The sequence below is a fragment of the Diabrotica virgifera genome, chromosome 3 (genome assembly GCF_917563875.1).
Source record: "Diabrotica virgifera virgifera chromosome 3, PGI_DIABVI_V3a".
Classification (NCBI taxonomy): domain Eukaryota; kingdom Metazoa; phylum Arthropoda; class Insecta; order Coleoptera; family Chrysomelidae; genus Diabrotica; species Diabrotica virgifera.
This window is the reverse complement of record NC_065445.1, coordinates 192,791,683-192,819,335: the sequence shown is the minus strand read 5'-3', so window position 1 is coordinate 192,819,335 and position 27,653 is coordinate 192,791,683. Positions and strand designations below refer to the sequence as shown.

At 33.8% G+C, this 27,653-nt stretch overlaps 1 protein-coding gene across 3 annotated transcripts in view; it reads left to right on the top strand.

The window, feature by feature from the left end:
• LOC114330333 (regucalcin) overlaps nucleotides 1-8,077 on the top strand; it is a 69,248-nt gene extending 61,171 nt beyond the window's left edge. For all 3 annotated transcript variants that reach the window (XM_028279656.2, XM_028279655.2, XM_050645785.1), the window contains exon 6: nucleotides 2,463-8,077. In XM_028279656.2, coding sequence (XP_028135457.1) covers nucleotides 2,463-2,618 — 156 coding nt within the window. In that variant the 3' untranslated portion in view covers nucleotides 2,619-8,077. The remainder of the gene's footprint in view (nucleotides 1-2,462) is intronic.
• The last annotated feature ends 19,576 nt before the right edge of the window (nucleotides 8,078-27,653 follow it).

Sequence of the window (27,653 nt, the reverse complement as noted above, 5' to 3'; positions counted from 1 at the left end):
GATATTCAAGAACATATACAACTCTGAAGAAATACCAATAGGATGGTTGGAGTCTGAGTTTATTGCACTTCCGAAAAAACCAGGAGTCAAAAAATGCGAAGAATACCGTACGATAAGCATGATGAGTCATCTCCTAAAATTGTTCCTAAAGGTAATCCATACGAGAATTTAAAAGCTCTGTGAGAATCAAATTTCGCCCAACCAGTTCGGGTTCCTAAATGCTGTTGGTGCGAGAGAGGCTTTGTTTTCAATATAAGTCTTATTCCAGAGATGCAGAGACGTCAATTGCGACGTATACGCATGTCTGGTTGATTACGAGAAGGCGTTTGATCAAGTACAACACGCCAAGATGATGCAAATACTAAAAGAAGCAGGAATTAACAACCAATGTCTGAAAATACTTAGAAACTTTTACTGGAATCAGACTGCAAACCTCAGAGTTGACGGTGAACACACCGAATATGTGAAAATCATGCGTAAAGTGAGGGAGCGCTGCATTTTTTGCCCCCTAATTTTCAATCTTTACTCTGAAAGAATATTTATCGAAGCTTTGCACGACACTGGAAAAGGTATTCTACTAAACGGGTACCGGCTAAATAACATCAGGAATGCAGATGACACCTACATGCAGAAGACCTACAAGTACTCATGAACAAAATCACGTATCATAGTCAACAATATGGACAACATAAACGTAAAGAAAGCAAATCTTATGATCGTCAGCAAGAAAAAGATAACAGAAGGTCAACTCTACATCAACCAAACCCCTGTAGAAAGAGTGAGGCACTACAACTACCTCGGCACCATAATAAATGAAGAATGGACCAACAACCAAGGGATAAGAGCATGCATCGGAAAAGCTAGATCAATCTTCAACCGTCTGGGCGCGTTTCTCAAGAGCCACAACCAGTGATGTGGGAGGGAGGGGATGCGGCATACGAAGAAGTAGATGGGCTCGGTTTCACTCGCAAAAACGCTCCATCCAATATGGCGGAACAACTCTTTCGTAGTATATTCTGCTCTATATAAAATATGTAATTATAAAATTATATTACATCATATAAATATATAAATAATTCTTCTTCTTCTTCTTGTGCCACTCCTACCGGAGATTGGAAATCATCAAGGCTACCCTGACTTTGTTTACAGCTGACCTAAAAAGTTCATTAGTGGTGCAGCCAAACCACTCTCTCAAATTCCGCATCCACGACATTCTTCTACGGCCTGGATTCCGTTTTCCTTCTATTTTTCCTTGCATTATATTTTGAAGTAATGCGTAATATGCGTAATAAATAATTAATAATTTTAATAACTAATTAATAACATATTCCATATATAACATATAAAAACCTGCCCGTCACCATATTGGATGTAGCACAAAAGTGTCAAATCAAGTGGTCCCATTTAGTAAATACAAAATCATCCCTTATGTCGTATCCCCTCTCTCCCATATCACTGGCCACAACCATTCTCTTGGTATAAAAGTAAGAATGTTGAGATGTTACCTCTTCTCTGTCCTTTTTTATGGTGTTGAATCATGGACTTTGAAAAAGGATATATGCCGAAAGTTGGAAGCATTTGAGATGTGGCTATATCGGATAATTCTTAAAATCTCATGGACTGACCGGGTCACAAATGAGGAGGTCCTTAGAAGGATGGGGAAGAACCGAGTGGTAATGACCACCATCAAATCTCGAAAGTTGGAATAATTTGGACACATTATGTGACATGAATCCAGATATGCCCTCCTACAAGCCATCCTGCAAGGAAAAATATTTGGAAAGCGAGGTCCAGGAAGAAGAAGAACATCCTGGTTAAAGAACCTCAGAACCTGTTTCAACGCAACGTCTGTGCAGCTTTTCCGCGTTGCTGCAGATAAGGTGAAGATTGCCAAGATGATCGCCAACATTCGTCACGGATAGGCACATCAAGAAGAAGAAGGAGCTTCGAATAATATAGCGCATGTACTATTTCGGTGACTTTAAACAGTAATTCCGGTTGTAACTTTAAAACCAGTGACGCCTGATTTGTCATTCTATCTATTTTAATAACGGATTAGTTATCTTAGACGTATAGAAAGAAAATCATTAAAAATAAAAAATCAAATCAGTATATATTTGTACTCGTATTGATAAGGCGCGTCGAATAATATATCGCTTGTACTATTTCGGCGACTTTAAAACAGTACTTCCGGTTTGCTACTCTAAAACTGACAGTCCTAGGTCACATTTCTAATCTGTAATACCATCCGTGGTTTATAAGCTTTCATTCTATACCTCCTTTGTCTTAGTATCTGTTTTAATGACAGACGAGTTGTGTTTACAAAGTCTCTGGGACAGGCATACATGAATAATAATTCAAGGATTTTACATTTTTTCAAAGTGATGAAGACATAATCACAATAATAAATCTGTATTTTGTTTAAACTTTTTAAATGTCTAATTACTTGTGTTTATTTGTAGATAACTTCCGTAGCATTTGGGGGTCCAAATCTGGATGAGTTATATGTTACTTCTGGCAATCTTTCTGATAGACCCGGCGGACAAAGTCCAGGATCTATCTTTCGGGTAACAGGGCTGAATGTCAAAGGACTACCTGCAGATGAAGCCATCCTTTAAACAAACTAGATTCTCGTTATATTTTATTGTTAATTATTAATATAAATAAAGTTTATTTACTAGTTCAAAATTTTAGGCTATAAAAATGTTGATTATCTGGATGCATACGTTAAACAATATTATTATTTTTGTTTATTTGTTTTGTCTTTTACAGTTACAAATGCTCTCATATATATTCACTGACAAGGTATTTTATTCATGGGATATTTTTCTTGAATCAAAATGTATACAAACACAAAATGTGCTATTTTTATATAAATTTTGTAGTAATTTTCCAAGCAGTAAGGCAATCTTCGCTGCCAGTCTTTATTAATCACTATTATTTTTTTTGAAATCGTAAATCGAACTGATTTATTTATGAATTCAATCTTCGCAAAATAAGCCGGGAGATGTTAACAGAACTTCAACCACGATTTTCTAAGTCCTGCCCTTTGCAATACTGGAAGGTTAGAAAAAATACTTACAATTTATGGAAAAATCCACGGGTTTCCTGTGACATTTTCCTGTGAAAATTAGATTTTTCATGAGGAAAAAATGGGAAGATGCGATGAATTTCTGAGTCCTGCAATATCCATAGAATGACAGGATACTATCAATTTTATGAAGACAATTTTTTGGACAGGAGGGTTGCAAAAGGACTAAGGGTGTATATAGATATACAAACATGTATGAAAATAATGAAAATTTCATAATTTCCTGCCAACTTCATCAATTAAACATAATTATTTGAAAATTATCGAAAAAAATGTTGGCATGACATCTCCTAATGTTTAACTGCACTTTTAAAATTCTGTGAAAAATTTTCACCTGGTTCCGTGCTTTTCTGAGTCATAAAATAAATTTTATTATAAAATAAATAATTTAAGTAGACATTATTTAAAATGGCAGGATGTTTAGTTACACATTTTTTCCTATACATAGTTAAAAAATGTGTAAGAAAATTCGTGGAAAGTTACACGATTTTCTGAGTCATGCCATTTTGCACATATCTCAAGAATGTTAATGTAAAGCTCTTTACAAAGAGGCAGGATGGTTGTATAGTTATTTCGTATACAAAAATAAAATTTTAAGTCTGTAAAATTATTGCTGGTTGTTATACAAACATATTCATATCACCACAATTTTCTGAGTCATGGCATGTCAAGTATGCTTAAAAAACACTAATCTAAAACCGTTTACAACGTGGCAGGATAATCGCAAAGATATTTAATACATAAAAATTAATTTTTATATCGTTAAAACAATCGTACGGTATTAAATATTATTTTCCTGAGTAATGTCTCGGATTTTTACACACCTTTCAAATCTAATACCAAACTGTAAGATCTTTATTTTAAGCGATTAGATCATATTTGTATCTAAGTAAACGTAATAAAAGTAATAGAAAGAAAATCAATAATTTTACAATTAATTGTTTATAGTAGGGATTGTACCTATTATACAGGGTGTCCAGAAACTCTTCTAACTAACGAAGCCCGGAGATTCCTCAGATAATTTTAAGAAAATTTAACTCAATTTACCTAGTCCGATAATGCTTCCTAAGGAAGCTAAAGCTCTTTAAAGATTGTCTTTAAAGCATATTGTAATTAGTTTTTTTACAATAGCTCCAGAACACTTCTATTAAGAAAAACGAAAATTGGTACATCTATTTATCTTTCAGAGATAAATCGATTCCATCAATTGTCAATTTTTAGTACCTGTCAGAGGCGTCCGTTTAGGGTAGGGAAACGGATATTTTATCGCATAACTTTTCTGTGTTTAACTTTATTTCTGTGTTTAACTTTAGCATTTTTGACACTGGATTATTAAACTATGGGGTATTCTTGTACTAAAAACTACTCTTGCTTTAAGTCGGTAGGACACGCCAGGTTCTAGAAACATCGATTTGAAAAATTTTGCGGTTTTTGAATTTGAAAAAAAAAATAAAAAAAACTATTTAGAAAAAGGAAAAATGGTACGTTTATTTCTCTTCCAGAGATGAATCGAGTTTATCAATAATTGTGAATTTCTAGTATCGGTCATAGGCGTCCGTCTTGGGTAGATCAACGAAATCTCATAACTTGCTTTAATTTTTAAGCATTTTTGACAGTAGAGTATTAAATTATGAGGTATTCTAGTACTAATGGTAGGGGAGCAAAGTATGCTAAATGTGCAGTCACTCGAGCGCTTTGGGGACCTATTGGGTTGTGATTATTAGGTCCTAAAATCAAAAAAAGTTAAGTAAAATTTTCCATTTTAGCGGGCGCTTGTCATTTTTTAATTTAATTTTCCATTTGCAATACTTGTTTTTTCCGATTATAGCGCCATCTATCAATAATTCGAAAAAATGTCTCGAACAAAAGTTGCTTATTTTTACGTAAAGAATCCAAATCTGTAATAAAAATTTGGGGTTCCCATTTAAGATTTTAAAGTAACCCCCCACATTGCCCCCGTGGTTTGGTACCATTCGATAAATTTTTCAAAAACATTTTGAAAGTGTATTTTGCAGTTTTTCGATCTGATGTTCATTTTGAAAAATATCGCGGGGTTTGTATTTAAAATTTTAAATGTACCCCCCACCTCTCTCCGTGGGGGTCATGTTTAGTACCATTCGATAGATTTTTGAAAAATATTGAAGACGTATTTTTTAGTTTTTCGATATGATGTTCATTTCGCGAAATATGCACTTTTCTTTTGTGAAACTTTTTGACTCACCCATTTCCTTACGCCTCGCTCAAATCGTCAGATTTTTGAAATATACACTCTCTTGCATGTACTTAACTTACCTTATCTTAATCTGACAATTTCGAGTATTTTTAACACTAGATATTTTTTTTCGGGCCCCAATTAACGAACCTCCCTGTGTTAAGAGCCAATATATGGTAGAGGTACATCTGGAGGGTACCACGTTTCTCCCATATGATAATCTTACGCGCTCGAGTAACTGCAAAAAACCCCGCTTGGGCTCCCCTACCATAAAAGTTACTTTTGCTTTAAGTCGATAAATACACCATTTTTTTTTATTTTTTTATTCAAATTTTTCTTAAATTCAAAATACGAAAAATTTTAAAATTGATTTTTCTAGAAAACGGTGCATCCTACCGACTTAAAGAAAGAGTACCTTTTAGTACTAGAATTCCTCACAATTTAAAAATATAGTGTCAAAAATGCTTAAAAGTTAAAAACAAAAAAGTTATGCGATAAAATACCCGTTGTCCTACCCAAAACGGACTCCTATGACCGGTACTAGAGATTCGCAATTGATGGAATCGATTTATCTCTAGAAGATAAAAAGGCGGACCAGTTTTTGTTTATCGAAATGGAAGCGTTCTGGAGATATAAAAAAAACTAATTACAAGGCGCCATTTTCAAAGAGCTCTAGCTCCCTTAGGAAACATTTTTGGATTAGGTGAATTGTGTTAAATTGTCTTAAAATGATCTTAATAATCTTAAATTTATATACAGGGTGTTCCATTAAAAAAAAACATAATTTTGTGTCGCCCTGTCAATACGGGTAGCCGTGTATATTAGAAAATATTTTTAAATTATGATCCTATCTTTGCCCCACGTTTTACCTAATAAATAACTTTCTTTCGTATCTCTTACGACAAACGACTAATTGGACTTTGTCACACTAATGCCCCACCCTCTATACGAAATAACTAAAAAACCATCCTGCCTCTTCCTAAATAGACATATTAAGATTCTTGAAACATATGCAAAATGGCATGACTCAGAACATCGTCAAATTTTGTACGAAACTTCTTACAAATCTAGGACTCCTGCCGTCTTACTAGAACCGTTTAACCTTCCTGCCAAGTACCGAAAAAGTATTGATTGCATTTGAGTATTAAAACTTTTTAAAGGCAGGACTCAGAAAGTCACGGAATCAGGGTGAAAATTTTTCGCAGAATTTTCCAAGCGACAAGTATACTTAAACATTAGGAGACGTCATGCCAATATCTTTTTTGATCATTTTGAAATAAATATGTTTAATTTATTCAGTTGGCAGGACCCAGAAAATCATGAAAATTTCATTATTTTCCTTACATGTTTGTATACATATATACTCCGTTAGCCCGTTTGCATCCCTCCTGTCCAAAAAATGTTCTTCATAAAATAGATAGTATCCTGTCATTCTACGGATATGACAGGACTCAGAAATTCATCGCAAAACCCTATTTTTATTTTTTGGGAAAATCTAGTTTTTACAGGAAAATGTCACAGGAAATTTGTGGATGTTTCCACAGATTGTAAGTACTTCGTCTACCCTTCCAGTGTTGCAAAAGGCAGGACTGAGAAAATCGTGGCTGAACTTCTGTATAATATCTCCCGGTCTAAAATGATTATCGATTAAAGGAGCTACAGAAGCGGTGAAAAATGTAGTAGAATATTTTGAATTTCCATAAAAATAGTAAGATTAACTAAATATATATACTTTGGACTTTAACGGATACACCTCTCAAAAAACTGGAAGCCTTTGAAATCTGGGTGTATCGGAGAATCCTACGAATAAGTAGGGTGGATAGAATTCGTAACGAAGTTGTTTTGCATCGGATGGGAAAAATTACGGAAGTAACTTCTCCGACCGATATAATATACTCCATTTAATAATACAAGGCAAGGTAGACGGAAGAAGTGGGCCCGGTCGAAGAAGAACGTCATGGCTTAGAAACCTGAGAGAATGGTTTAACAAATCCTCTACATCCCTTTTCTGAGCTGCCTACAACAAAATTACTATAGACAATTTGATAACCAACGCTCAATAATCGAGTACGGCACATGAAGAAGAAAAAAAAATGCATATCCATTGAAACCAGAAGTAACGGTATGATAGTCGGAAATGTCTCGGGCAGTTTTAATATCAAAAAATATATTTTTCAGGTATCTGTAGATCTTTTTGTATGCAAAAATGTGTAATAATTATTTAAAATCAATTTGAGGATTATAAGAGTATGGAAATATATGTGAGAACACAGACTATTATAGTTTTTGTCCTATTTTTTATCATTCAATCGTCTTCCTTAATATTTATAAATATGAAGCAGATAGTTTTCATTGAAATTCAATATATTGGGTCTTATTTGTCTGTATTCATTTCTGACTAAATGTACGATTCCGACAATGGAAAGTGATTATCAGACGGCAACTGCAAACATCTGCAGTTGCAGTTGTCGGCGTCACGGACGTTACTACTTTGCACTATTTATTTGTATGAGACTGATTCCGACATCTGACTGCAACTGCTGTCCGGTAGAACGTCAGTTGATAATAATTATGCAAATTAATAATGCAAAATAATGACGTGTGTCATGGTGACAACTGTAGCTGCCGTCTGCAGTCGTTGTCGGAATCGTACCTTTAAAGTGTGTGGTATAATTATAATAATGATAATATATAACTTAAATGGTTTAAACTTAAGTTTGTTATTAAATTGTGACTTAAATGTTTAATTTGTTAATAAATGATTTATTGGTTTATATGTTGTTTCAGTTTTGACACAGTAAATATAATATAAAAAGTGAACATTCTATGTATGTTATATAATATAACATATTATGTTGCATTGAGGATATTGTAATTCTATGCATTTTAACGAGCCTTCCATTTGGTTTTATTTAAATGGAAAAATTGCAATACTAACAATGCCCATACAATGATTGAATGGGTCTGCCGAATAACGTTGTAAGTGCCACATGGTTTGTTTTTGAGAAGTCAAAGAAAAAGTTTTAATATTGTGATAATGGTGAGTTTATACATTTTAAGGGTTAGTAATAAAGTATTTAAATACAAAATACAAACTGTATTACTCACCTTTAAAATGTATAAACTCACAATATTAAAACTTTTTCTTTGACTTCTCAAAAGCAAACCAAGTGGCGCTTACGTTATTCGGCGGACCCATTCAATTACTGTGTATTTCTAAAACCATAAAATGAAAAATAAATCTAAAAACGACGCAAAATCGACGTAAAAACTACGTTTTTCATATCACGTATTTAAAACGTGAATTATGGTGGGACAAATCGACGTAAAAACTACGATTTTCATATCACGTATTTAAAACGTGATAAAAATGACGTCAATTATGCTGGGACATATTCACGTGATTTTCGACGTCGAAAAAACGTGATAAACTGACGTCGTTTGGTGGTAATTATGACGTTTTTTCAACGTTTTGTAAACGTTATTTGGTTACCTGGGATAGTAAATCACAAGGAAAAACCAGGATTTTTCCTGTTTTTTCCTAACAGAAGATGCAGGGTTTAAATTCTCTGAAAAGACCATAAAAATGCATTTTGAAGGTATTACTTCATGATGAATTCCGAAGGAAGCTTTTTTGTCGGAACTATTTTGTCAGGGCTATTTTAAGGGCGAGCTATTATTGTTTCGGGGCTATTTTGTCTGCAGGCTATTTTGTCGGAGCTGTTTTATGTGCGGATATTATGTCGGGGCTATTTTGTCGGAGCTTTTTAGACGAGGCTATTTTGACGGGGTACCCCTTTTATTTGACGTCTGACGTGTCGCAACCATTGTAGTCCTTGTAACTCAATCTTTTTTGAGATTATACTCATCCCGGCTCTCTCCCTAATCAAGTCGTTCCTGATCCTGTCCCTTCTAGTCTTACCCAACATCCACTGTAACATTTTCATTTCAGATACCTGCACCTTCTTTTCCTGAATTCTATTTACAGGATACTCTTCTCTATACAGTGATGAGCGCGCTAATAACCAGCAAAATAACGCAAAAGATGGAAAATATAATACATTGCGAAGCAAAGAGAGAAGACACTAGTGGAGGAGGAAATTATCGTTATAAAAGTATACATTAACATTACATTTCATAGTTTCCCACCTTTAGACGAATCAGAGGAGTATGACAAATGTCACTGTGACAGTAGAATTTAATAAAATACATACTCCTGCCACAGACGTCTAAAGGTGGAAAACTATGTAATGTAATATTAATTATATACAGTGATGAGCGTGCTAATAACCGGCAAAATAGCACAAAAGATGGAAAACGTATTAAGTTGTGAGATATAAAGAAATGAAACTACTCGAGCTGGGAAATTGAGCGATATTAACCTATGAATTTACATTATGTTGATTGTTTTCCACCTTTAAACGTATCGGATGAGTTTGGCAACTGCCACTGTCACAGTGACAGTTTTAGTTGACATACTCATCTGGTACGTGTAAAGGTGGGAAACAATCGATATAATGTAAATTCATACGTTAATATCGCTAAATTTCTTAGCTCGACTAGTTTCATTACCCAGCTATGAAACAAAAAAAAAGAACTTCTGTTGGAGTGGAAGTAAAGACAAAGATAAACTCCAACAGAAGTAAGGAAAAAGGAAAAAGAAACTGTATGTAAGCTAATGGGACGTAATAATGAAGAGGGCTTCTCTGTTGAAGAAGCCGAAGTAATAAAAATTGAGGATAGAAAGAAAATAGGTGTAGAAGTAGAAGTATGAAGAGACAGAGGCAAACTGAATAGAGTTGGCTAGCAAGAGATGCAAGAGAACAACTTGACACTCAAGGATGGATACGGCTCGTTTCTCGTTTGCATGCCTGTTGAAGAACAGTAGCTCAAAGTAGATGCTGATGACTAGGAAAGGTATATACTAAGATAAGAATAATGCACTGAAAATATATAAAGACGAATAAGTACTAAAGAAGAACCAATTAAATAAAACTAACAAATCATGGGCGCCAAGAAAATGATCTTCGATCACTCTCCCAGATATCGTACACTGCTGTCAAATATTAAATATATTAAATATATAAGTAAATGTAAATGTAAAGGGAATAAGAATAAATGAGGTACAAAATAAATAAACATTTATTAAATTTAACTACCAGATTTTTAACAATCTCTGAGTTAGATTAAAGTGAATATAATGTGACTCTAAAATGACAAAGTTATACAAAAGTTATATCTATCTAAGATAAGAACAATAATGTTACCTGTTACAAAATTATATAAGTACCTCTTACTTACATGTAGGGTACAACTCACATGAGACTTCTACCAAATGGTTATATTACGCTTGCTACGTACAACTAAATTAAAACCGACAAATATGAAAAATATATACATAAATAGGCACAAGCCTGACGAAGACAAAATACAATGATGAATTAAGCAAAATTAATTAATAAAAGTTATAGAAATGAAGCTAAGATAAATACCGAACGATGACCTAAATTAACCGAACAAATGGAATAAAGCGAATAAACAATAAAATATTTGGGAAACAAGCAAGTAATATTACACAATAAATATCAAACCAATAATAAGGTATAAAACCCTAATTTTCTAGGCCTGATTACCTTGTGCACAAAAGTAACTCACCATAGATACAACAGTTTGGGAACCTAATACTCTAATCTAAAAATATGTCAAATAAAAAAACAAAGGTAACTAGATCTGAAACCAAATAATTAATAACATAATACATCAACCAAATGTCTGAAATATAAGCACAATAGTTACTCAAACCAAAAACTTTAAATGTTCCCAAACCAATCCTAAACGACTCCTAACAGGTTGCTGTTGCATCCTCGAAAATGAGCATCAGGATAATGCGCCCCATGCCCTCCGTAGGCCCAGGTGGCAGGATGAAAAGGAGCTGGAATGCCCCCAAAAACTTATTTCCCAAAATGACTACCCAATAGTGACTAGTGGTTGGAAATTGTCCTACCTCTCCGATGGTATTGGGAGGTCTAAGTTTTCACGGGAGTGGCTAAAAACACAAAATTTCCGTTTACTTCAGTTTCTTAAGTGTATGAAAAAAAGAATCTAAGGAAAGATAGAAGAAAAACCAAGAAAGTGTTTTTTTTTATAGATAGTAATGTAAAAAAACTCATTAGTTAGGCACAAGAAATTACTGAATACTTAACCTTGACAACTTTATGTGAGAATTTCTAATTACAGCCACGTGGATTTGGGCTTTAAGTACAGAATAAATATGATTTCTTTAAAATAATTATAGGATATTGCTGAATAATGTAATAATTCAAAGATAAAAGATACAGATACATAGCTAAAAATTAGGGTTAGGATTTTCTCTGAAAGATTTTGGAATAATTAAAGATAACTACTAATCTCAGTGAATAAATTTACACATAAGATTTAAGATTTAATTGGAAAAATTATATATTTCACCATGAAAGAGTGACAACAGATTGTTATAAAAAAAAATTAATATAAAAATTGTAGTTACCATGAGACTCGATGATGTTATATAGAAAACCCCATTGGATGGAAATACTCCTAATAGTTTTGGTGATCCATAGTTTGGAATTCACATTTTATGAAACTAGGTATTAACCCGGACTTGACTTAAATTTTGTCCCATGCCACTCCGAACAATTCCCAACTAAAAGTGAAAGCTGAGCTGAGGTTCTTTTCGTCTGTCACAAGGACGACCTCAGAACACGAAAGACTATTGCTCGATAGGTGGCGTATATAGTACGTTCCATCACCGAAGTATGACGTCACGTCATTAGTCCTTTACGAGAAATTAGAGAATTTAAATGAGAGATCGAGAGAAAATAATTATAAAAATAATTAAAGAGCTAAAAATGATATTATAACGGGTGGACCGTTACAGCTAGAGTAGGTTTATTTGATGTTTCGATTTCCACTTGAGAATGTTATAGGATCCCTTTCTAAGTTGTTCTGTTCCATTCGGTACATTCTAATGAAAATTCCTAAGTTACAAACAATGGAACATAAATGGAACAGAACAACTTAGAAACGGATCTTATAACATGCACAAGAAAGAACATGAAGAAAATAACAATACCATACACAAAAGAATTATCCGAAAAACTTAAGAGGAAAGGAACATTTTGACGTCTGTCAAAATTTTCAGCATATTTTAAATGTAATCTTTTTTTTCGAATCCTGAGAAAACTAATAAGTATTTTTGAAAAATTTAAATGCAGAATGAAACATTACTTTATTACCGAGGGCCGGAAGTCTCTTAGAAAAAATAAAAAGTTTCTTTTGAATGATATATTTGAAACTAAAAATCACACTACATTTTCTCTTAGATTTTCACCCCTGTAACTTATTAAAATAAACAATATAAAATTTTCAGGGACTTTCGGCCCTCGGTAAGAACGTAATATTTTATTGTCCGTTTAAATTTTTCAAAAATACTTATTAGTTTTCTCCGGATTCGAAAAAAATGAATCTCAATTTAAATACCATTTGAGCCGAAAATACGTACCCATCCCCTTAAAACGATAGGATATAAATTCAACAACATTCAAAACAACAAAGGTATTAATATCAATTGTATCTAAAAATAAACCTAATAAGGAACAAAAAAGAAAAAATAATTGAGTGTATTTATAAAATACTTTGTGAATGCGAACATTTTTATTTAGGTAAAACCTCAAGACCATTAAACGTTAGAATAACTGAACATCAATCTTATATTAAAAATAGAGGATCTGATAGATCTCAAAAATATAAAAACGTACATGGGAAAATGAAGTTCAGTGGAAAGATTCAAGTATAGTCCAAAAATAAACAGATGATAAAAAGAGAAATATCAAAGGAGCGGTTTAGTAGGATGTGGTTATCAATATTATTAGAGCAAATCAATAGAAAGAAAATACCGCGATTAGTAAGTCGATATCATATCGAGGATACATCATTTATATTATAAAATAACATACATAATATATTATAAAATCAGAGATTGGTGCCAATTTCGAGAGTAAACTAAATGTAAAACGAAATACTTACCATGTCGGGATAATATCATGAGGTTTTTTTCTAATTTTTTCCTCGTGATTTACTATGGGATCACTAACACGAAAATTTAACTGTAATCATTGCATGTCGTTGTCTTTTTCAGATCAAACCACATGCTACAATTTTTCTGACGGATATTTTTAAGTTGTACCTAGTTGATTTCATGTAATCAAATTACTATTACATGCAATCTTCCAATACGGTGGTCCCAGGAACGTAACTCATAAATAAAAATAATATTGGCAATACCATTTTAAGTTCATCTATTTAAAATTGAACTGAATTGCCAACATGAATGAGTCAAATAAAATTAAATTATTAGAATATTTTTTTACCAAGCAACAAAAATAAAATTTGTTTGATTTATTAATGTTTTATATTTTGAGAACAATTTCCGAAGTGGAAATCGAAACATCAAATTTAATAAACTTAATTTCAAACCAAAATTGTGACTTATTCCCAACTAAAATAGTAAATTTTCTAAGATGCCACAATAAAATAGCGTCAGAACAATATCCTCAACGTATCGTTCCATTTTCCGTTATGTAGAATTAGTGTTGCCCAAAATGGGTCTTGGTCTTGCAGTCTTGGTCTTGTTCTTGCATTTTCGCAAGACCAAGACCAAGACCAAGACTGCCTAATTTTAGCAAGACCAAGACTGAGCCTGCAAGATTTGAGCAAGAACAAGACTAACCCTGCGAGACTCTTGCGTCTTGCAGTTAGAACCGAGTGCCATTTAAGTAGTATAATATTTCAGGTATATGCTTAGATGTATAGAGACTCTATGAGACGCAAAAAAATATGTAAAACAAAAATTTGTAAAATTGGATTTATGCGCATTACGAACAATATCATAAGCATACATAGCGAATCAAAATATCGATTAAAAGAAAATTTGCCACATTTGATACGAACTCGGGGGGTCAAAGTACAATGTAAAAATAAAACATTGTGAACATGCTTTCCCAGCAAATTCTTCGCTCTGAAATTAATTATCCAGATTTTGATAATAGCCGCCACAACATTTTAAAAATATGTCATCTCAGCTTAGCTGATAAGAAATATAATATTACAAATTTTATCGGCCTAAGTTATTAGACTAAACATTATTTGTGCCGAGTGTGCGATATCAGTTAAACAAACCGAAATTTGCTGAAAATGTGCGGCTATTTTCGACTAACTATCAAACAACAGTCTATTTCTATTTTTTTTTTTTTTTTTTTTTTATTTACAATTTGCTTCAACCACAAGGGTTATTAGCAATGAACTGTATTTACATCAAATTACAAAATTTAGGTATATTAAATTTGGTTAATGAGTCCTATAGTACGTAAAAAATTAAGAGTCTTACATGAATTACTTTCACTTAAACAATCTTTAATTGTGGTTGGTAACTGTTGATGTTGCCGTTCTATAACGTAGAGGGGACAGTCTATTATTATATGTTGCACTGTTAGTTCACTATCACACACATAACACATCGGAGGGGCTTCCTTCTTTAATAAAAAGTCGTGGGTGATCTTCGTATGACCAAGTCGCAATCTGGACATGAGCACTTGGTCTCTTCTCTTTGTAGGATGTTTCGACGGTGATATACTTTGTTTGATTGTTCTTAATGTAGAGTTTGATTCGTTCCAATTTGTTTGCCATTTTGTCATGATCTTGTTTTTAAAATATTGCTTTAGATCAGTATGAACGCAAGTAGTTATGATGTCTGTTAAGGGATTCTCACTCGCATTTTTTGCTAATGTGTCAGCTTTATCATTTCCACTTATCTCGCAATGTGATGGTACCCAGAGGAACTGAACTAATCTTTGATTTTGTTGGCATATCAAGAGTTCCGCCTTAATTAAGAGGAGGATAGGATGTTTGGGGTATACCCGCCTCAAGGCCGTTAATGCACTTAGGGAATCGCTAATGATTATTGAGAATTTGATGTCATGTGTGTTAACAAACTTTAATGACTGGAGGATAGCAAAGAGTTCAGCTGAGAATATGGAGGTTTGGGGAGGGAGCTGGTAGGAACTGTTATAGTTATCTGTTGTGAAAGCCGCTCCTACTCCATTTGCAGATCTGGATGCATCGGTATAAATATGGATGTGATCATTAAAACCATTTAATATCTCTAATAATCTCTGATTGAAGATTTTTGCTGGTGTGTCACCTTTCTTGAATGCAGATAGGTTTGTATTACAAGCAGGGAGAGCAATTGTCCATGGTAATATGTGTTGGCTGACTTTAAAAGTATTGTAAGTGTGTGGAATTATTGTGTCTAAGCTCTGTAACGTTGCTCTCACTCGATGATAAAACGGAGGATCCAATCTTTTCCCACAATTAAATGTCGATGGAAATCTATCTGTAAATGTGTTTTTATAAACAGGTACATGTGGGTTAGTTGATACTCTTAAGGCATACATGAGGCTAAGGTATTCTCTCCTGAGTTGAAGGGATGGTTCGCCTGATTCAACATACATACATTCAACTGAGCTTGTGTAGTGTGCTCCCAGTGCAATTCTAATTGCTGAATTATGAACTGTGTCTAGCACTTTCAATAGTGAACCTTTGGCTGAGTTGTAGGCAACAGCAGCATAATCTAGTTTTGAACGAATTAGGGTTTTGTATACAGTCATAAGAGTTTGGAAATCGGCACCCCATTGTTTATGAGAGATACTTTTCATTAAGTTAAGGCCGTTTTGAACTGACAGACGGAGAGAGTGGATGTGGTGTTGCCAAGATAGTCGGCTATCCAGTTTTACTCCCAAGAAGTTGATCGATTCTGAATACTTTATTGGTAAATTTTTTAGGAAGAGTTTCGGTGGATTTACTTGTTTCTTTGGAGTTTTACTGAAGATCATTGCTTTCGTTTTAGTGGGTGAAAATTCTAGGCCAGTAGTATTCGACCAATTCTCTAGTTTGTAAATGGCTTGCTGTATATGGGTCGTCATTGTTGATATATTTTTACCACGACAGAATATAACAAGATCATCAGCAAATAGACGGGCTTTGACTAATGGGCTAAGTGACTTAGCGATGTCATTGATGGCAATAAGGAAAAGTGCAACACTAAGAGTAGACCCTTGAGGAATACCGTTTAATTGGATTTTAGAGTCTGAAAGAAAGTTGTCTATTCGAACTTTGAAGTTTCGCCTATATAAAAAATTATTAATAAACTTGATAATATTTCCTTTAATCGACCAACTTGACAGGATTCTTATGATATCTGATCTCCAGATTGTATCATATGCACGCGTTATATCAAAAAATACAGCCAGACATTCTTGACCACATCCAAATGACTCATGAATTACAGATTCAATATCCACTATGTTGTCTAATGTAGATCTGGACTTTCTAAATCCACTTTGTATAGGGCTAAGTAGCTGTCGATCTTCTAGGTACCACATTAGTCGGTTGCTTGCCATTTTTTCAAGTACTTTGCACATATTAGATGTTAGGGAGATTGGTCGGTAAGACTCTGGGTCCGATTTATTCTTGCCCTGTTTAAGAACTGGTACAATAATGGAATCGTACCAATCAATGGGGAAAACATTATTTGTCCAAATGAAATTATAAAGATCCAAAAGATATTGTTTTCCTTCCGTTGGCATAGCTTTTAAAAATGTCGTAGGGATGTTGTCAGGCCCTGGGCTAGTGTCTTTAACTTTGTTTAAAGTTTCTAACAGTTCATCCATCGTAAATATGGCATTTAGAGGTAAATTATTGTGGTCATCAAGATTTATACATGCATTATTAAATTTATTTTTATGGGCTAGGAAACTTGTAGATAGATTTTCGTCACTGCTATGTTGTTGGTATACGTTTGCTAGTACGGAGGCTATTTCTTGCTTAGTTGAATAAATATGGTTATGATGTTCTAGGTAATGAATGGTGTTAAATGATTTTTTCCCGTACATTCTGCTTATCATTTGCCAAACCTCAGAAGTCGGGGTAGATGAATTTAAAGATGATACATAATTTTTCCAGGCTTCTCTCTTACTCTTCTTTAAGGTGTATCTACAATACGCCCTTAATCTTTTGAATTCTAGCTGGTTATTTAAAGTTGGGTGCCTTCTTAATTTATAAAACGCCTTTTTTGACTCTTTAATTGCTGCTTCGCAGTGGGAATTCCACCACGGGACTGGAGCACGTTTTTTTGGAAATTTTGAATAACCTATGGACTCGTGAGCTATTGACGTTAAAAACTGTACGAGATGGAGTACTTTGGAGTTAATATCAATGTCTGTATCAAAGGGCTGAACCAACTGAGAAATTTTTTGTGAAATTAAAGAGGAATATAGAGACCAATCTGCATTTTTCAGACACCATTTATTGGATGGAATTGATGAGGAGATATGGTTATTGTTCGTAATTAGGATAGGAAAATGATCGCTTCCATGCAAATGGGATGTCACATCCCACGACAGAGTTAGTTGTAAGACAGGGTCACAGAGGGATAAATCTATTGGGGATCCATTGCCGGTGGAAATATTGAACCTTGTGATTCTTCCATCGTTAAGGATATTCATATTAGAATCTGTAACAATTTGTTCGATTTTACGTCCCAAGGAATCTGTTTTTTTACCTCCCCAAAGTATATTGTGGGCATTAAAATCGCCTAATACAATACGCGGTTCTGGAATTTGATTGAAGAGTTCAGTTATTTCTTTTATGGACGGGTCTAAGTTCGGAGGAAAATAAATATTACATATATTGACTTTGTGGGGGCCTCTTATAGATACTGCTGTTGCCTCCAACTCAGTTCTTAAACGTATTACTTCGGTATTAAATGAGTTATGGACATATATTACTACTCCCCCACTAGCATGGCTAGCAGTTATTCTGTTCTTATAGTACGGAGTATAGTTTCTTAAATTATGACAGTTATCTTCTTTGAAGTGGGTTTCTTGTAGGCATATTACAGATGGTTTAAACTTAGCTATAATTAATTTAAGTTCTTCTAAATGGGTGTAATACCCATTTAGGTTCCATTGCAGTATACAGTTGAATGTTGTATTAAATTTCAGCAGAGGCGTCGCTGCTGTATTCACTGTGATCAGTAGAGAAAGCGGATAATAATAGCTGTTTATTAATCTTAGTTTTTAATCTTGTACAGCGACTTTTCAGATACTTGGGAGTTAATGCTGGATGGATTTTAGTTAAAAAATTGAGTAGTCCTTCGATATCTTCTGTATACGTTTTTGCAATGCTGAGAGGATCTGCAGAGCCGTATGCATTTTCAAAGAAATCAATTAGTTCTTCCTGGGTTAAATATCCGTTGTCAGAATTATCTTGGAAAAAAGAACTAGTGCATTTAATAAGATCTTCTGCTAAAGTCTTATTATCTTCAGGAATAGTTTTTGCTTTCTTAGATTTACGCAGAGGTTCTTTAAATGGGTTCTGGTCTACTGATGTTGAAGGAGACGTTATTTCTGACACCGCTCGTTTAGACGATTGAGTGTCAGAGGGTGTAGGAGGTTGATTTTGGCTGTGATTATTCATTTCAACATTATCTGGCTGGATAGGTGTTTGAATGGGATTTGAATCAAATAGAGAAGTATTGGTTGTTTCTTTTGATTGTGGACTGGTGGATTGTTGCGAAGATTGTGAAGGATGGATAGTTGGCTGAGCATCTGTTATGATAGGGTGGCAATTTTGGATATAATTTGGTTGAGCAGTAGGTGATGAATTTTCGATAGATGCTTGAGTGTTTGTATTTTTTTTGCACTGAGAGGCTAGATGACCTTGTTCTTTACAAATGTAACAAGACTGTTTTTCAAGTGAAAAATAAATTCGATAATTGATTTGTTCATAGTTAATTAATATAGACTCAGGAATATTTTCCAGATTTTTAGGAGAAATGTAAGTATAGCGTCGGAAACTCAAGATATGCTTAAATAAAGAGTTAGTTGTACCTATTCTTAGAAAATCCAATGGAGTTATTTGATGAATTGCAAAATTTTGTAGTTGAGTCTCTATAATACTGTGAGGTATTGATGGGGGGACATTAGAAATTATCAGTTTTTCGCTTGGTGTGACTAACTTCCTGGCTTGGATACGTTCCTGATTGATTACTATTGTTCCATTATCTGTTCTTAAAAATTCGGTGACTGTTTCTTCAGTAGTAAAATATACGCAAATACGATCGTTTACAATCCTGGAAATGGCGAGAATTTTATTGGGATCGACTTTAGTTGCTATGGCATTTAAATAATCTTCAATTTTTGTATTTGGAAGTGAATTGAATAAAATGGCTTGGTTTTTGCTTGCGAATTTTTTGTTAGGTTGAGTCAGAGCGGTTGAATATAATTTTGATTGATTGGATGGATTAATGACATCTTGAGAATTTTGAAGTTCAGAAGATCTCTCCTCTGAAATTTCCTGCATATTGGGCCTATGTTGCCTGATTACGGCCCTTGTGCTTGGACAGGTTCATTAGTAATTAAGCTACTTAATTACCTCGTTACTGGTATTTATAACCGTTGTTTACTGTTTGTTGATTAAAAAATAGTAATAAAGATGATCTAACTTACAGTTTGATCCCAAAATCGGATTAAGCACTATATAATACACTATTATACCAACTTTGATAATTTTCTAACAAGTAAAACCACCTTAATTTTGATAAAAAACTAAGAGCTAATCGGAAACACTGTTTACTAGTTAAGAAACCAGTTTCGAATCAACTATTTCTATTTTGTTTTAACATAATGAACAATAAACTTCTTTCATTGATATGCAATTCTTTTGGAGTGTATGACACCGACACAATATCGCGTTGTTAATCGCGAAACAGATTATGTTACCTTTTCAGTCTTCGGTATGCTTATCTTTGATAAAGAAATTTAAACTGATCATTCTTTTTAATCGCGCAGCAGATTACAAACAAAAAATTAACAGTTTCAATTTCATCGACACTTTCGCATTTTAAACTTAAAGATGAAGTCTCTATTTTCATGCTTTTTTAAATTACATTAATCATTGTAGTATGATTGTTATTCAAAAGTAACCAGACAAATTAACAGATAATTCCGGTTGCCCTATAAACAAAATACCGACAAATTTAAAGTAACGAAGTAACGGTATAGGGCATAGGGTATTGGACTATTGGACTAGGGAAAGTAACAATATCCTACTTAGGGTATTGGATACTTTGGATAGTAACGAGTATAAAGAATTGTATTATGTATTTTGTATTAATTCTTGTACCCAATGTCAGTTTAGACATTTATTAATTTTATTGGTCATTACTATGATTAAGTTAATTCGAGATTAAAATGTACCTACTCTGTTACATTGCATAGATTCTAAAGGTGCCGGTAGGGGATGGCGTATATGCGTAGTGTTATAGTCGGTGTAAAGAGAGGACGTATTCGAAATAATGAAATAACAAATAATATAACATTTGTTATTTCATGATTTCGAATACTTTCTCTCTCTTACACCGACTATAATAATACGAATAGACGCCATCCCCCACCGGCACTTTTAGAATATGTGAAATGTACGTTGTTCTAAAATCTATAGTAACGCTTAATAAATAAATGGCAATAGGCTAATGGATAACTGCGAGACTTGCAAGACTCTTGCTGCAAGACCAAGACCGAGACCGAGAGTGCAAGACCAAGACCAAGACGAAGGCCAGGTGTATTGGCGCAAGACCAAGAGCAAGACTGTCTAAGTCTCGTCTTGGTCTTGCATTCTTGGTCTTGGGCAACACTATGTAGAATACAAGATATTTAAATTCTCGTGCTTTTCGTAAACTATTCCTGTTCTTCCCAACCACATATATTCCGTTTTCGATATGATAAACAATAAGTCTTCCCTCTTCAATAGTCCTTCTTAAACTTTTCACATTATCCTCCAACATTTCCCTACTCTCCTCTACCTACACAAAATTATCAGTAAACAGCATTGACCAAGGAGTCCCTTCTTACTGTCTCTGTCAGTTATATATTAATAACAAGATCAAACAGTCTCTCGCTTTCCCCGGTATTACATTCTCATTTGCGATCCCGCATTTAACATCTTCGCTTCACCCTGTATCCTAAATCCGTTTCAGAGATTGTACTGTGTATTGCGTAGAGTTATTTAGTTTTTTCGTTTCTCACAATATAAGGTCGATCATCGTATGGTATACTGTTTATCTGACTTTTTTTCTCTGGAATTTGGCATCAATAGATATCATAAGTATTGTACCGTCGGATATCGCTGGGAAAATTTACACTCAAAATAACAAAATTCAGTTTGGCAACACTGTGTGAATGTCGATAGTAACATATCCCTTTTAAGATAAACATAACTGTAATTTAGTCCAGACAAATTAATATATTGTTTTCCCAACAAAAATGAGATTTTTTAACCAAGTAATGTTTCAAATATGATGTGCAAAATAATTTTTAATTGGATTCTGTTATGAGTTTGCTTTTTTTGTGATTAAAGTAGAAAAAACTTTAAATTTCACTCATTAAATCATTATTGTATAGTTATCGTCTTAAATATTTTAACTGTACTAATATCCGTCGACTAATTCTGGATGATTAATGGGTTGTTAAAACATTTTATCTGTAGCGGCTTCTATAATGTCTTAAAAATATCGAATTTCATTGATAAAATGCGCATATCCCATCGATCTTCGCTTCGACATTACCTCAAATTGTTTATATTCTACAGAGGACGCGGTTTTACTTCAAAGAGCTACTCGTGAGAAGGTGCCTGGATGTCGCAAGCTTTGTTTATGTTATACATTTTTTTGCAGAGCTGAAGTGGTTCTGAGTTGAATAACAAGTCCAGATGTTGTTTGAGCTGAATTGACATTTTCATTAGAGAATTTTATCCAAGGTGACGCTAAACCCATGTGGTTGTTAGATCTTTAATTCGCTGGGAAACATCGATGGCGTTGAAAGGGGTTTGGCCCAGAATGCAGTTTGTTCTTTTTATTGGTTGATGAAAAAAAGGGAAGGATTAAAATTTTCTTTATTTATTGGTTGATCGAGAAATATCGGTAGGAAGTGGGATGTTTTTTTAGAAGAGAAGAGGATTTTTCTAAGAGATTGAGTTGGGGAGATCGGTAGATTCATTCTAGTTTTGGCATCCAAGCAGAGAAGTCAGTTCAAGTTTTTAGAGCTTCGGAGGTCCGCTGGTTGCGGTACCTGAGGGATTTAGTTTCCCATTGAGTTTAAGTATAGTGGAGTTAAGTGTTCTTCAACGGTCTGAGTACTGGGCCATCATGGTCTAACCAAGTCGTGGACCACCGCGTTTTAGCCGATTTTAGGCAAACGCGATATTTCATACCAGTCAGTATACCTAATGTTTTCGCACGCAGTCAGAAGTTGTTTGGAAGTTTTTTTTTGTTAGCAGTTTCTGAGGTTGCCCTTAGAGCATGAAGCAGTTTTTGCCTTTTTTAATTTAGTTCAACATACTGAAGAAATTATAAGTGTTTTTTCAATATTTGGTTGTGAACAGTACCAATATGTTTTAAGAAATAAATGCTAAATCTTTATATAAACTATGGATAGCATATTGTGTACTCTCCTGATATATCTATTCTTTTTGTAATGTGACTATAGTGAAGTGTAGCTGTGCCTTGTACTTTGAAAACCAGCCATGAGAAGATACAGATACAGGACTATGTACGAGGTATTTCTTTTTTAAACTTTTTATTTTTATTATTTTTTTTTTTTTTTTTTTTGGTAAACAGGATCTTTTATTTTTGTAAATCTGTAAGAGATCCCAGTTCTTTTTAATTTTATTTTGTTTCAATAAATAATGTCTGATTCATTGCAAAATACTATTTTATTATTGTCTTTATCCCTTTCTCTTGTTTCTTAAGTAAAACAAGGAATTGGCTGGGTATATAAGGTAAGTCACGCCATATTTGCATTTATGTAAAAGTATATGATTTTGTAATGACTATGTTTTTTAATTTTTTGATTTGAGCTGTCTTTTTTAATGTTTCTGTTTTTGTATATGTTTGGTTCCCAATTTTGGAAACCAGTGGCGCCCAATATTTTATTTCTATTTGATTTTTCTATTTTTATCTATTTCTGAGCTAATAAGAGAATATCAGTAACACCCCGCTAAGACCCATCCCCATATCTTTTCCATACTGAACAACCGTGGACAAGTTTTTTTAAATTTTGTAACAGGTTATCATCCCCTTGTATGACTTATCAACATCCTGTCAATTTTTTTTCCATTATTCCTACTGAGTGAACTTCGTCGTTACAACCCTTTGATGACTTGTTCCTTGCTAAAGCAATGCTGTATAACCTTTTCATTCCCTGATGTTTCCAACTCTTCATACAGCATGTGCAGGCGATCTTACCTTAGTAGTAGCCATGATACTATAAATAACAAGATAATATATTGCGCATCCTGAAGTCGTGACGTAGCAGGAGACCTGGAAGTTCGTAATTGTTCGTAATGTCCGATTAGTTTGAATTGTTTCGCGGTTGTAAGCATAGTGTATTTTATATTTTATACATATATATTTCATATCTTACTCGGTTTAGAGTACAAAAAGACCACGTTTCGTTAAAGTAATCTCAGACTCATTGTTGGAGTGTTCTCCTAGCGGCGCCGCTTGGTACTATTGTATCTCGGTTAACAGATTACTGACTCTTGGTCGAAATTTATTTTTACTCATTTCGTCATTCCCCGTTAGAGGACATTCTAACCACACTCTGCTGCAAATATTTTAATATATGCAGTTCTTCTTCGTTTGGTTATGATTCAATTCAGTCTACTTGCATAGCCTCTTTGAAAAGGGGTAGACCCCGAAACACGGTGTCAGAGGATGGCAAGAGACTCGAATTGAATCAAAACGAAAACGATTATTTTCTTTTCTTTTTCATACCTTACTCGGTTTAGAGTACAAAAATGACCACGTTTCGTTAAAGTAATCTGAGACGCATTGCTGGAGTGTACTGACTCTTGGTCGAAATTTATTTTTACTCATTTATATTTTATCTTTGACAGTTATTTTGACAGGAATCTCGACAATAATTTGTTTTCGAATACCTTGAAGTTTAATATTATTTTGCTAATTGAATAATTTCCTCACTGAATGCATAAAAATCCCGTTTAACTTTAACAAGAATTAAAATTCAAATTCAAGTCTCCAGTTACGTCATCATGCGCAAACTCGGACGTATTTGCTTTACGGGAAGATACTAACTCGTTATTTATAGTATCATGGTATGTAGAAGCTACAGCGTGCTTTGCTTCCCTATTTGCCAGGTTGTAACCTTTCTACCTTGCTACCTTGTAGCTTCCACTGATTTCGGATACAAAAGCAGAAGAACAATAATGTTGGCTAAAAATTTGAAAGTAAAGCGTTTGTTAAAGCTTATGGCCAATGTTTACTGTTTGAATAATTTATTTGTCATACATTTTTCTGAATTCAGTAATCTATTTGTTTTCTATGCTGTAGCATCTTTCACTGGTTTAGCGTAACTATACAAAAATCAAGTAAGCAAAACTGGATTACATATATCTGTGGCTTGGTTTCTAAAAGGGCCAATGTCTAAATCTTTACATTTGAGAAAACTGTAGTTGAAAATTTTGCCAAAAATACTTTTATTTATAGTTTCATTGTAATGCTGGATATACTCACCAAATTTTGCCCAGAGGATAATATATTTGAACAAAATAAGACTGTGTCTTTATTTATTTTTTTTTTAATTTCGAAAAAAAAACGACATTGGCCCTTATTGCCTAAATTTTTTTATTTGTATTTATTTTCTTTTGAGACATTGGCCAATATAACTAGAACAATAATAAACATAGTGGCTTTATACTAATAGTTAATTATGTAGCAACGTAGTTAATTGTAGACAAAATTACATTAATAAAAATTAATAATAGGAAGACACAAATGGTAGTAAGAGATACATAAAAATAAAATTATTGTTATTAAATTAAATAATGGGACAAATTGTTTCAAGAAAGTTTCCTTGTCCTGAAAAATCACTTTCTTCCTCCGGAGCTTCATCTGGAATTATTTCAGTATAATATTATTATTTACAATTATTTTTTAGTCTGCTTTAGTTCCCTTCATTATGTCTCAACCGTTGGAACCTATTTTCCTCTTCTTCTATAGAATTTGCTATCGACTGGTTTTGTCCAGAGCTAGATAACTGATAAAACTTTGTGAAATGTTTTTTTCACGTCTCTTGAGTAAATTTTTCAAAGCACTAGTTCCACTATTTGCAAACGTTTGGTTGCTTAACTGGTATTGTTTTTCCCGAAACCGATTTATACTCTTTACCTTCTGATTTTAGTGATTTTCTCACATTCCGTGTCCAATTGGAAAGATTGCGCTTTCATTTTCTTGTAATTTCTTCTTTGTCTTGTTTTCATCTTCCTCTGTTACAAAATTTGTATTAACAATACCTTCAAACTGCTCAACTACATACTGGTCGTCTGTTGGTACATATTCTGCATATTCATCATCACTATCTTCAAACGGTTCTGGATTGCTAGGATCTGTGTTTTCTGTGAGTCCATTATTTCTGACTGATGCTGATTCTGTATGACTTATGAAAAAAAAACCAATACAGTAACCTATCTAATACCGTTGATTGAAATATTGACAACGCTAATACCAAATCTTTCTTGTCCTTAAATTAATATCTATTTTACTAATTCCAAAACTTACTGACGGCGCCGATATTGCTGATGTCACAGGTGTAGATATGTGTCAATTGAAGCTAGAAGCGCCAATGTATACATTGGCCCACTGAATATTCCACTAAATAATAATGTCGGTCATTGATAAAAGGGCCAATGTATATATTGGCCGACTGAATATTCCGTTAAATACCAATATCATTAATCAATAAAAGGGCCAATGTCAAGTTTGACCCTTTTAACCGAAGCTGATGTGAATTATTTCATTATGACATTGGCCACCATTACACTAATAGTTGATAGGCTTTCTAGTTGAATTTGACATTGGCCGTTTTAGCACATCAAAGTATGTATCAAATGATGTTTAATGCACTGCTTTACTCAAAACAGCAAAAAATTGACATTTAATTGGCCCTTTTAGCTCCAAGCCAAAGATATAATATTGTTCAATTGAAAAATATCTTTGGTCAGGTAAGCCTTGGAAACAATTTTGTAATCACTCAACTTACATTCTGAAATGTTAGTTATTATAAACATCACAATGATTAGTTCCCATTATTTGTATTTTACTGTAATTTTAAGTACTGTGACTTTAAAATGGCGTTTTTTGTTAAAAATCCATCCAAATTTATAATCCGCGTGCGTCATTCAATATTAATTATCATAAGGATTTTCAGCCACTGCAAGCTCATAGGCGAGTGCAAGTAATGTATGGACACCTATGTTTTGCTTATCCAACTGTCAAATAATAGTGTAGAAAATTTTATATTGGAAGACAAGAGATAAATGATAAGGTTCATTAAATAATGCATAAACAGACAGGAATGTGGCACCTGAAGAAGATAGAAAATCGTCGAATTTCAATCACAGCAATTTCAGAAAATATTGGTGTGAGTATAGAATTCGTCCATTGTATCGTACACAAAGTGGGCTTTTCACAAACTGGGTTACAGAAAGTTTCTACGCAGTGGGTTCCTCGTCTTTTGTCAGAGGACCAAAATGCCTGCGTATCTGTTTATCTTTGCAACACCTCACGTAATGACCTTCTTGCGTCAATAATATTACAGGCGACAAATCTATGTGTAACTACGATCTTGTATTATCTTGCGATCTTGCGTGTCGCCCCAAAGTTGTGAAAGAAAATTAACGACGAAAGATATGAAGTATGCTCCCTATAGTCCAGATTTATCCCCATGTGATTTTCACATCTTTGGGCCACTAAAAAAGACGCTAATTAATAGGTAATCGTCTTCAGGCGAACGAAGAAGTACAAAATGCCGTCAAAGGATTACCAAAATTTTTTCTTTAACAAATACGTCATGTTTCAATTGAACAAGCCTCGTAGATTTGAGGAAAGTCTTTGTCAAAGCTTATGGCCAATGTTTATTGTTTGTAAAGTTTCTTTGTCGCGGATTATCACGAATTCCTTTTCAGATTCATTTTAAACGGCGACCCTGTCGCTAAATGGCAACAGAAAATCCTGAACCATACAAAGAAAGAACTTTACACTTGGCAGGCAGCCAGTTTGGACGCGGTTCAGGCTTTTGTTCACAAGGGCCTCAAAAATAAAGTCAAGTGTTTCCTTAAAAAAACCAAACAGTCTAAAATTAAGCATCAATCGCTTTTCGTCGTAGAAAAATGATTTAA